The following is an 11,191-nucleotide window of genomic DNA, read 5'->3' as shown; positions in this document are numbered from 1 at the left end:
GGTTGAGAAGTACCCATCCACTACCACCCTCTGGGTGCGGCTCCCCAGCCAGTTGGCGACCCATTTGACTTGGCTTGTTCTGCTTGTAGTAGGTGGGTTTACTATACTGTTACAAAACACACCTTTTATGATATGCCTGTTTCCACCCTACCAGTGCTTTTCAGCTACAGTATGGTGGAACAGTGATATGTTCCGAGTGCAGAAACAGCCTTAGGTACAACTGTCCTGCTAAAACAAAATAAATTTTACAAAGACATCTGATAGTTTTAGTGCTTTGAGTCCAGGAAACAGCATATGGAGCCTTGCCCAAGAAAGGCTACTAGATTCAATGGACCTGATTCTCCTGTTTCACCAGGGTAAATCAGGAGTGATTCCACATCTGCCAATAGGAGTATGCTGATTTGAAATGAGCCAGAGGAAAGTCAGAACCAGGAAAACACAGGCAGGCTCGAATTAATGGATCTGAAGTCAAATGAATGGAATTTTGGATCTGGACTGGGTCCAGACATTGTGGCTCTATTCCACCCTCCCAAAAAGTCAGGCTGGCAGATGTGTGTCTGTGGACAGATACTAGCAGGATGTCTTATTTTTCCCACCAGCAAACTGGTACTTAAAATCAAATTCTATGTTTTGAGATAAGACTGAGGAGGAAACAGAGCGTAAAATCAACAGCACGACATTTGAGACAATAACATTAGCCTCACAAGGAAATGAATGTGTGAGCACATGCATCTTAATGGACCGACACCTCAGATCCAAACCACCCCAGAGTTCAGGATACTTGAAGACCTGATCTGTGTCTTATGCCCATCTCTACTGCTGTATAACAGAAGGGTAAGAAAAAACAGGACGCAAAAAAGGAAAGGTGGCAGCAGCTGTGGCAGAACAGAGTGTGAGGGAATGGGGCAGAGATGGGCGGGGGGGTTGCGGGGGCAATTCACATAGCAGTTCATTATTCTGGGAGACAGGTCCAAAAATACAAGCCTGGAAATGGCCAGATTAAGGACCAGACTTTCTGCCCACTGAAGGCTCAGTCCCCTTCTTCTAGCAGTAGCAATTTAAAGCTCAGGACTCAGACACCTCCCCTCTCCAACACCGTGGGATTGCATTCACATTCATGAGTTTTCAAACATTAATAAATGTACTATTTTCTAATTTGGCTTCTGGGTTTTGGAGCCTCTAGGCTCCAAATTGTTTTCAGCTTTTTCTCTGTAATCAGGGGGGCTAGTAAGTCCCTTTTTGCATAGCTGTATGACTTCAGACTGTCAAGACGATCACAAGAAGTAGCAATGCTGCTTGTTTTGTACCTGCAGAATTAGCACCTAAGTGTTTGGGCCCAGGAAATATGCTGCAGGTACAACTTGAGTTGCTTCCTACAGGCACAGCTTCTCCCACCTGCACCAGCTGATTTTGTGAATGCGAATTATGCCACATCTCTGACATTCACTCCTAATTGTCACAGCCAGGATCAGAACCTCAGGAGCGCGTGACCCTCCAGTCCATACTGACACTAGACAATGCCTCTCTCTCACACAGTTAACATTACCCCAGGCAGTTGCATCCACAGCTGGCAGAAGGGCTTGCAGAGGCTCTTGAGAGACAGAGAAAAGAAAGTTTTTGCCAATCTGGCCCCTGAAAGTGATGTACAGCCATGACAAAACAGAAATGCTCAGCTACAGAGCACTGCAAAAATCTTGGGTTCAGATTGAAACACTTCAAAACAGAGCAGTTTCAGCAACTTCTGTCTGCACTGCCTCTCAACCCCGGCATTGTTTTCAGAATGGGAAGGGGGTAAAGGGGCAGAGGGAGTTTGGTCTGGGGGTTTTCAGCCAGCACTGGAGGGTGGAACAGGTGTATTGGAGCCCCATGAGGTGGGGGGCTCCAATCCACCCACCCCACCCTCCAGCACGGCAAGGGAATCCACAGAGGAGCTCCATCTGCTCCCTTTGCCCCCCTCCCATTCTGGAAACAGCACCAAGGCTGGGGGGGAGGAGAGGATTCAGGCGTGCAGTCAGCAGCTGGATTACCCAGCTCCCAAGACTCAACAGCCTACTTCTGTTGGGTCTAGGGGATCGCTAACTCATGATGCTTCCTGCAAGCACCATGAGTGACAATGGGTGGGCTACTCTAGTCGCTAGAGGCCTCACTTCTACCCTACAGGGATTTTGCCTTCATCATCTCCTGGTTGCCACAGGCTTCCTGCCATTTGCTGGGGATGCCTCCTCTGACCTACCTCCTGGTTTCTTGAGCTGTCCTTCTTCCCAGGCTGTGGTCTCAGGGGTGAAAAGATTAATCAGAAAGGAAAGGGAGGCAAGTGAAAAAGGAGGAAACTCAGAAATAAGTCATTAATCTGGAGTGATGAGAGAGGAAGTGCAGAAAAAAGTTCATGACATAATTGCAAAATTGGTTTTGGTAACTTGTGCTCACTGGTCCTTTAAACTCCTACTTATAATCACATGAAGGGCTATTATCAGAAATACAACCAGTGTCTAAATTAGTTCTGAAAACCTGAGGTTTAATATATGTCTAATATTCATGGAAGGTCAAGGGCCTGGTGCATTTTTAATTAGAGCAGAGGTTCCCTCAGACCAAAATTTGTCATCCTGTCCCATGAACAACTTACCTATGGTGAAGTCTCTGTCCTTAAAGGCTCCAAATTAAGGCTGGATGTCTTTCAAATCCAGATGTGCTGGCTCAGCTGGAAATCATAATCTAGATGTAGGACTCACTTGGTGGATCTACATGGGCAGTGTATGAAGGGACCAGAATAGCTTATCAAAATGGCCCTTTCTTGCTATAAAATCTGTTTTGTACCATGGTAGGTGGCACCATCCAAACCCAGAACTGACTGCACATAACTGGTTCTGTGCTTGTAAGATACTCTGGAAATATTTGCACTGAGATAAAAATTCTAATATAATAAAAGGCTTAGTACTTCCGTCTGTATCTGTCTGTCCCCAATGCTGGGGGGCAAATACGCATGCACCCTGGAGAGGGCAGGCGGCAACAGGCAGGGAGCCAGAGGCAGAGGGAGCCCTTAGGCTTTAAAACTGTATTGACTTGCCTGGCTCCTGTCAAAGCTGACAGATGCCGGGGCAGTAAGACCCAGGGGGAGCCTCAGCAGGACTGAGCAGCCCAACTGCCCACCCCTGGCAATTGCACTCCCTGCCTGCCAACACAGTGGGCACCATGTGGTCTGGCTGCATAGCCAGAGTGGGGAGCACGAAGCCACCAGTAGGGAGGGTGTGTGCATCTGGTGTGAGTGTGTGTCATGGGGGTATGTGGAGGTGTACAATGTGGGTATGTGTGGGTGGGTGTGTTGTGTGTGCAGCCAGGGGCAGAGTGGGTGGGTGGGTGTGGCTGTGGAGCCAAGGGCAGAGCAGGTGGGTGTGGGTGTGCAGCCAGAGGCAGAGTGGGTGGGTGGGTGCAGTTGTGGAGCCAGGGGCAGAGTGGGTCGGTGACTGTGGTTGTTCAGCCAGTGGCTGGGTGAGTAGGTAAATGTGGCTGTGCAGCCTAGGGCAGAGTGGGAGGGTGGTTGTGGGTGTGCAGTCAGGGACTAGCTGGGTGGGTGTGCATGATTGTGCAGCCAGGGGCACAGTGGATGGGTGAGGGTGGGTGTGCAGCCAGGGACAGTGTGCTTGGGTGGGTATGGGTATGCAGCCAGGGGCAGTGTGTGTGGGGGTCTGTGTGTGTGTGTTCATAGGATGAGTCCCAAATACCCACCCCACCATACACATTCACCCACACTCCCCTTGCACTGCCATATACGCAGACCCCCACATTCACACACCCTCACACAGCCCAGGCACCCTTCCCCCACACATCCCATACCCACCAACACCTGACATATCCACACACATACCCCCTCACCCCACACACCCACAGCCCCCTACAAACCTATACCCACCCCCCACAATATACAAGAGTTAAACTTCATTTTAAACTATTGTGCAATCACCTCTATGTGCACTACACAAACACATGTAAATAGGGACAAAAATATTTTTTGAAATCAAGTTAATGAATGCTGTAATGTTTCCTTTTTAGAATATAATTTAGTATTTTTCTGGTTCCAAGATGGCACAACCCCTTGCTGAAAGGAGTACTTCTGGGGGCAAGGGGATAGACTTCTGGTGGCAAAGGTCAGGGGTTAGTGGACAGGACTTCCAGTCACAAGATAGTAACCACGGGGTGAGGCACCTGCCAAGGGGCGGAGCTACCCATGCAGCCCTCGACAGCTTGCCAAAACTTGGTAAGTGGCTCTCCACCTGGAATAATTGCCCGCCCCTGGTTTATATGGCCAGCCCCAAAGGGTGAGTGGTGGAGGGCCTGTAAGCTCTCCCTGAAACGCTCTGTCATTCATGCCAGGCAATTGGCTAGTATAAATAATAAAAGTCTTTTCCATCTATAGATACCAAAGCTTTTTACAGAAAGGAGCAATACCATTATCCCCATTTTACAGGTGGCAAAACAGAGGCAAGAGAGCCTACCTTAGGTCAATCAGCTGACCTGATCTGAAACCAGAACTGAGGCCTCATGAATTCCAGCTTGGCACTTGATAGAGTGAGACATACTGGCTATGTTAATAGAGAGGTAGCTTACCCCCAGCTGACGGCCACAGCACCTGAAGAAAGAAGTTCAGCTGGTGTCATGGCTGCAAAGTAACTCACATTTACCAGCAAATACAGGCATGTTACCAAAGGAATGGCAATCATCACAGCTCTGGGAAGGGTCACCTAGGAAAAGGGGAAAGAAGGGTTAAGGATAAGAGCATCACCTCCATAAAGTATATTTACAGCTCTCCCACCGCTGTCCAGCTCTGTCTGGAGGATTGACTCAGACCCAAATCCTCAGGGACCTTTTGGTACCATACTCCTATTGATTTCAGTGGGAATCGTGCCCCTAAGTACTTCTGAGGATCTGAGCCTCTTTGAGCCCTTTGTGCATGTGTGCTTTGCCTGTGTGTAGGCCAGGCCTTGAAGGCATAAATTCAGCATAACTGTAGTTGTCCACTATTTTACTGGTCTTTTCTTGCTCAGGCTGGGGGTGATGGAAGATCTGTGATGGGAGGATATCTGGAAAATCACTTTCCCTGACCACATTCCCATGGGCTGGGCAGTTTGAGCAAGACAGGGGCCTTCAACTCAGCCTATTCAGAATGTAACAGCTGCAAAGGCTTGCCTGGCTGCAAGCTGAGTGGGTGAGCTGTGCCTAAGAACTTTGCAAGAAAAGCAGCAAAAGTTTGCAGATGGTACAATAGCTTTTCCAAACTAAGGCTATGCTGTGCACAATGCACACTTTTTACTGGAGCATTTGAATTGTGACCAGAGCCCCCATTGCAAAATTCTGGCTCTGATTGGCTATTGTGGAGCATAAAAAGCTGGGGGGGGAAGCTGGAGAAGAATAGTACCATTTGGAAGGGAGGGTTAGAGACTCAGCCCCTCCCCTCCAGGCAGAGGGAACAGAGATGAGGCTTGCTGAGAAGCAGACATCAGGATGGAGAGCCTGAGTCATCCCAGGATAAGCTGACTCCTCACCTGGGGCAGAGCTGTGGAATCAGGGACACGGGTAGCCAGGGAAAGAGTGGGGAGGGGCTGGCAAACTAACTGGGAGCTGGGAGAAGCTGCTTGGTCAAGGACCTACAGAGGGAAGGCCTCTATCTGGGCTGGAAAGGCTTGTACTGCAGGAACAGACCTGCAGAGGGAATCTCCTGCCTGCATGTGGAGGTGCTGGAGGAGAGAGAGAACCCAGAGAGGGAGTGGACTGTGAGAATCCCAAATCTGCATGGGTATGTGAGGGGGCACTTAACCCCTAGTGTTTGCAGGAGGTGTATGTTGTTTAGAAGGAAACTAAAGAAAAGAAGCCTAATACCTGCCATGTCTGATCAGAGACTTGTTTTTGCTGAGTTACCAAGAAAGAGCAAAGAGTCCACCTTCCCTGGAACAGCAGAAGCCTCTGCCATCTAGTGGTGAATCCTAATTAATGCTGCGTTGCCATTTATTATTATGGGAAGGGGATTGTGACCAAAGGGAAATCAACCTGGGTTATGGGGAGGAAATTGTTTTAAAGGGTTATAATCGGATGAATGTAATCCACTGAGGTTGTCTGATGCAAGTGGGACCACCCAGTGCCGTGGAACTCTTCACCTAATGTTGCAGCTGTAAATGTTACTCAAATTGTTGGCTGTATTATTAACTATTGATGTGTTTATACACACACTCTTGATTAATCATTTCCTTTTTTCTGTGTATAATTGGTTTCTTTATTATGTACAATGTGTTTATTGGGTTTGGAGTAAATTCTTGGGTGGTGAGGGTGAGGCGCACACCCTTCCACAGGATGCCTCCAGTCAGCAGACCTGCCTGAATGGGTTTCCAGGGCTGCTGGCACCCGGAGGATCCGCAGTCCAGCACATCACCCAGCCTAGTGTGCAGGTACAGGTTACAAGAATAAACCATTTTCTTCCCCACTCTGTGCTTACAATTCAAGTGTGAGTGCTAGGAGATGGCAAGGAAGAGACGGCAGTGGAGTTGAGGGAACAGAGGAAAGTGATGGTTGGGGCAGCTCTATTTGCACTGTGTTAGTACCTACCCCACAACGTCTCTACTGCTATAGTCATTCTTATCCATCTATGGCCTCAGAACTAGGCTGTCTGAGCACTGACACATCTAAGAATAGCAGCCTCTCTCCTTTTTGTCCTAGAGGTGTTTTTAATTGTTTAGAGTTTTCATTTAAACAACGTTAGTAGGTAAGAAAGGGACTTGCAGCCTGGAAACAGCTGCAAGGAACCCATTTTATGAGTCATCCCCTTGCTGGAGAGCCAGGTCACAGTACAGGGAGCTGGGTCACATCAGGTAAGGGCCCGAAGAGGGACGGCTGAGGTTTTGTCGGTACTTCCAAGCTTTGCTAGCATAGCTTCGTTGGCAGGGAAAAGACCATTTCCCTCAGCTAACAGCAAAACCTCTAGTCCAGATTTGGTGAAAGCCGCATTCTGGAAGCAACTATGAGAAAGACAGCTGCTGGCTGGGCTTTGGTCACTGGAGCTGGTGGTGTGGTTGTTTCAGAAAAGCCCCTTTTCTACTAATGGGCCCTGCTTTGTAAAAAAATGTGTTCAAAAGACTTTGAGGTTCTAGTGTCCGGGATTATTATTACCCCTTGCCTGATTCTTAATTGTTATTGCTGGAACATCTCCTGGACTTTCCACTGAATTTGATGAAATATCAGTCTGTGGCATAGCACATTCAACAAGGCAAAAGATTCAATCACATTCAAGTAAATATTTAGAGAGCATGGGGGAGATTTGCTCAAGAAAGGGATTTTCTGTTGCTAATGTCTTGGCTATCTACAGAGTGCTTATGAGCAACCCTTATCTTCTCAGAGCTGAAAGATTAAGAAAGTTAAGGATTGACTAAATGATTATCACAACTTAGCTGGAATACAAAATGTGTCCTAAGAAAGTGGCAATTAGCAGGTCTTGTTTCTCCTGACTGAATGATGTGCTGCATTTCCTTAAGAGTATCACCCTCCATCCTACAGCCTGATGCAGCTGAGTAGTCATGATATTTGGGAAAGGCTGCTATTCAGTGTGACTGATACCTATATTTCAGTCAAATGTTCTGTTAGACATTTGTACGAAGCATGCTCTGCATTTTCACGGCTCTGGGCCTCTGAGGTTTGGTCAGTATTATCATCCTAAGTTAGGAAGGGCAAGCATGAGGCACAGACAGGTTCAATAACTTACCCCAGATCACAAAGCAAACTAAGACTAGTCCTCTTACTCCAGCCACTAGAATTACTGCCCCTCTCATGACCTATTGTATATAAAATTATGTGAATTATTTGAAAAGTTAAATAAAGAAGTTGCATTGAAAACCAGCATTGTTCACTTACTTCAGGCTTCTTAAGCTCCTCAGTCACATAATTTAGGTTGTTCCATCCATCGTAAGACCAGAGTCCCTGATAAAATGCCACTCCAACCGGCCCAATACCTGCTGTTGTGTTTTGAAAGGCATTCTGGAAACTTTGAGTTTGTCCATTGATGAGCAACACTATTCCACCCACTGCAATGACCAGTAAAACCAGGAGTTTGGCAGCTGTAAATACATTCATAACAGAGGTAGCCAACTTCACATTGAGACAGTTGATAATGGTCAACAGCAGGATACAGGTAGCTGCAGTACATTTGACCAGTACCTGAGGTGGAGAGCATCCTGGATAAAATGGAGCAACAGCATATTCAGCAAAGCTTAGAGAGACACCTGCCACACTGGCAGGCCTCACCATAATGACAGAGGTGTACGCACAAAGGAAAGCAGGAAAAGAACCAAAATTCCTCAAAATGTAAATGTATTCTCCTCCGGACTCTTTAATTATGGTCCCAAGCTCAGCATAAGACAGGGCTGCAAACATCACCAGCAGACCACAAGCAGCCCAGATGATGAGACTGCTGGCAGGGCTACCCATATAGTACAGCACCCACTCTGGAGACATAAAGATCCCAGAGCCAATCATGGTGCCTGCAATCAATGACACTGCACTAATCAGTCCAACCTCACGCTTCAACCTTAAAGTCTCCATCCCTTTGTTTCGATCTGCAGGCAAACCAGATGAGCCAGCTGTCCTCCTTTCAGTCATGCTGGTGCTGGTAGTGGAGGTGTTTGCAGAGAAAGAGACTGTGAGGCTCTGGCTTCTTTTATTAAGTTAATAATTATATATTATATGATTGTAATTAACTTATATTCATAAGTCACTTGAGGTGTCATTGTTCACTAGCTTATAGATTGGAAAATACTATCTTTTTTTTGTTCCGGTCTTTATTTTTTTATTACTAGCTTATCTTATTAAAGCAGAAAACCGGGTTGGCCTGTTTCATCAGGGCTTAGATCCAGCCAGGTGCTGATCACCTTCTACTCCCATTACAAATAAGAGGTATTGGTAGCATTTCACCTTTTACAGGAGTCACTAAGCACTTTGCAGGATTGTGCGCCAGATTACCTAACAGCAGTGCATTTTATGCTTCAAGTGGAATTGGGGACAAACTTCAGATAAGCAAACTTCCCACAAAAAAATTAATCTGTACTTTATTCTCGAGGCCGATTAAAATTCAATATTCCAGCAGTTTACAGAACTGGGACCTCAGACCCTGAGCCTTGCTGGATCTGCTGACTTGGTGTTTCCTATCATCCCAGGGAGATGTTTAGTAAGCTTTTCTCTCATGTTATCATGGTTTTGCTTAGACAAGCACTGGGTTCAGTGTCTCAATACAGGAGTGAGGGAAATGGGGGAAGCTTCCATCAGAGGCTGCACGCATCATGGGTAAATTCAACATGATATACTCCAGCTCTCCCTGAGTTTACAAGGCAGAGGAGGGAGCATGTGCAAGGGTAGCCATCATTTTCCATAAGGATGAAGCTCTTGTAAAAGGTACGGCAACACCCGCTGCCTCTGCTCACCTGGACTTCCTGGGGCCATTCTGCCTGCCTCCAGGCACTGCTACATTCCCTTGAAAAAACAACTCCTGCAACACCTTCTTGGGTCTAATAGGAATTTTGCCTGAGGAAGGACTAGTGGGTTTCTCATACAACACATTCGTTATGTAATCTTATTCGTTTCAACACGTGGTATATAAAAAAGCACTGATCCAGGGCTCTTGAGGTGTTCAATACATGGAACAAATGAAAATAAATCCAGCAGCTTCCTTACCCTACAAGCCAGGGTAGCTCTTCTTTTATGCCATCATGCCATTGTGGCTGTAGGGCTCCAGTCCCACCCCTCTAGGACTGTGGATCCCTGGCCCTCTCTCTACTCTCTGTAGGCTAACCCTCTAAAATCTCTGCCCCTTTTGGGCTGTGGGCTCCCTCTGGGGCTATACTGTAGCTTGTACCCTGTCCCAGCAGGTTCAAGCTTCCTTGTGCCTTCCTAGCACTAATGGGAACCTCCATCTCTGCTTATGAAAACCCTTAGTATAGTTTAATCCAGTCCATCAGATTAAATTATACTAAAAGGGTAAACCATTTGGCTGTAACTAAAACTAGAGGCACTCTAGCTCCACACCAACCTTTAGCAATTCTGCAAGCTCTCAATTCCCTACTTTTAGTCTGCAGAGCAGTGAGGTCCCCAGGTAGCCTCTCAGCCACAATCAGCACAGAGTATTTCTTTCCCTAGCAGCCTGCAGAGTCCAACTGCCTCCTGGCCTCAAACCCTGAGTTTATCTGATGCTTAAGCCCAGCCCCTCTGGATCATGTGACTCCCCCTTTCCCCACCCCACCCCATAGCTTTCACAGCTGGTTCTGCTTAGGTTTGCTAGTTAGCCCCCAAGGCAAACTACAGCTGCTGGATTGGTGCTGCCTTAGTCGGGGGCACATGCCCCCCCATGTGGCAAGTCCTACTGACTGGTGGGTGTCCCCCATAGCCAATTCCACCAACTTGGGGGATCCCCCACGACTGATCCCACAATGGTCAATTGCTGCAGGCACTTTCGAGAGTGGCCGGGACCCGCTGCAGTGATTAGTCAGTGTTTGCAGGGTGGGCATCAGCACTCCTGCCTGCCCCCTCTGTCCATTACCTGAGTGGTGAGCGTGGCCCAACAGGGAATGTACTGGCGCTCTCAGGGGGTGCACATGCACCCCCTATTTGTCACCACTGTGCTAGAGTGTCTGTAGCAGTGCCTCCCTTGCCCCAGTAAGTATCTATGCTTAATATGCCCCTTCCTTGCTCCCTCCCTTGCTCTGCAATAAGCACTCTGGTGCTCAGGCTAGCTCTGTCCTATTGTCCTACTGCAGAGCAGCTGGCTCCACAATAGGCACTCAGGAGTCATCCAGATGAGCAAGCATGTGCATTTCCCCAGGGACAAATATGTGCCACTGCTACTTATCCCCAGGGAACACCCCTACATGTGCACTCTGGTGTGCAGCAAGTTGCCTTAGGTGGGATAGGGGAGGCTGGGGCCAGCAACTAGGCTGGCCCCAGCAGCCTTACCTGGGTTCCTAGGGGCCTCCTGGGGTCCCCGTGGTGCCAACCCAGCAGCAGGGACCCTGGCCAGCAGCTGAAGTTTGGCTCTGGCCAGCCAGGCTCCAGTTTTAGGCGCTGTACACTACTACCATGTGCACTACCTTGCTTTTTTCTAGCACGGGTGTTGTTGACACCAGAATCTCTTGGTGTCAACTCCCCTCCCCGCCTATGCTGCAAATTA

General features: G+C 47.9%; 1 protein-coding gene and 1 long non-coding RNA gene across 2 annotated transcripts in view; both read right to left on the bottom strand.

Annotated features, from left to right (window-relative positions):
* LOC109300190 (b(0,+)-type amino acid transporter 1-like) overlaps positions 1-8,706 on the bottom strand; it is a 19,529-nt gene extending 10,823 nt beyond the window's left edge. Inside the window, exons 1-2 of the mRNA XM_019520803.1 lie at positions 7,891-8,706; positions 4,603-4,736 (exon numbers count right to left, since the gene is read on the bottom strand). Coding sequence (XP_019376348.1) covers positions 4,603-4,736; positions 7,891-8,634 — 878 coding nt within the window. The 5' untranslated portion in view covers positions 8,635-8,706. The remainder of the gene's footprint in view (positions 1-4,602; positions 4,737-7,890) is intronic.
* A 645-nt stretch (positions 8,707-9,351) lies between these two features.
* LOC109300110 overlaps positions 9,352-11,191 on the bottom strand; it is a 13,059-nt gene continuing 11,219 nt past the window's right edge. Inside the window, exon 3 of the long non-coding RNA XR_002098123.1 lies at positions 9,352-9,859. This is a non-coding gene — a long non-coding RNA (uncharacterized LOC109300110). The remainder of the gene's footprint in view (positions 9,860-11,191) is intronic.

The sequence above is a fragment of the Gavialis gangeticus genome, unplaced genomic scaffold, assembly GCF_001723915.1.
Source record: "Gavialis gangeticus isolate Ggan-Ray unplaced genomic scaffold, GavGan_comp1, whole genome shotgun sequence".
Lineage (NCBI taxonomy): Eukaryota > Metazoa > Chordata > Crocodylia > Gavialidae > Gavialis > Gavialis gangeticus.
Note: the sequence above shows the minus strand (reverse complement) of the source record. Positions and strands in the feature narration are given on the sequence as shown.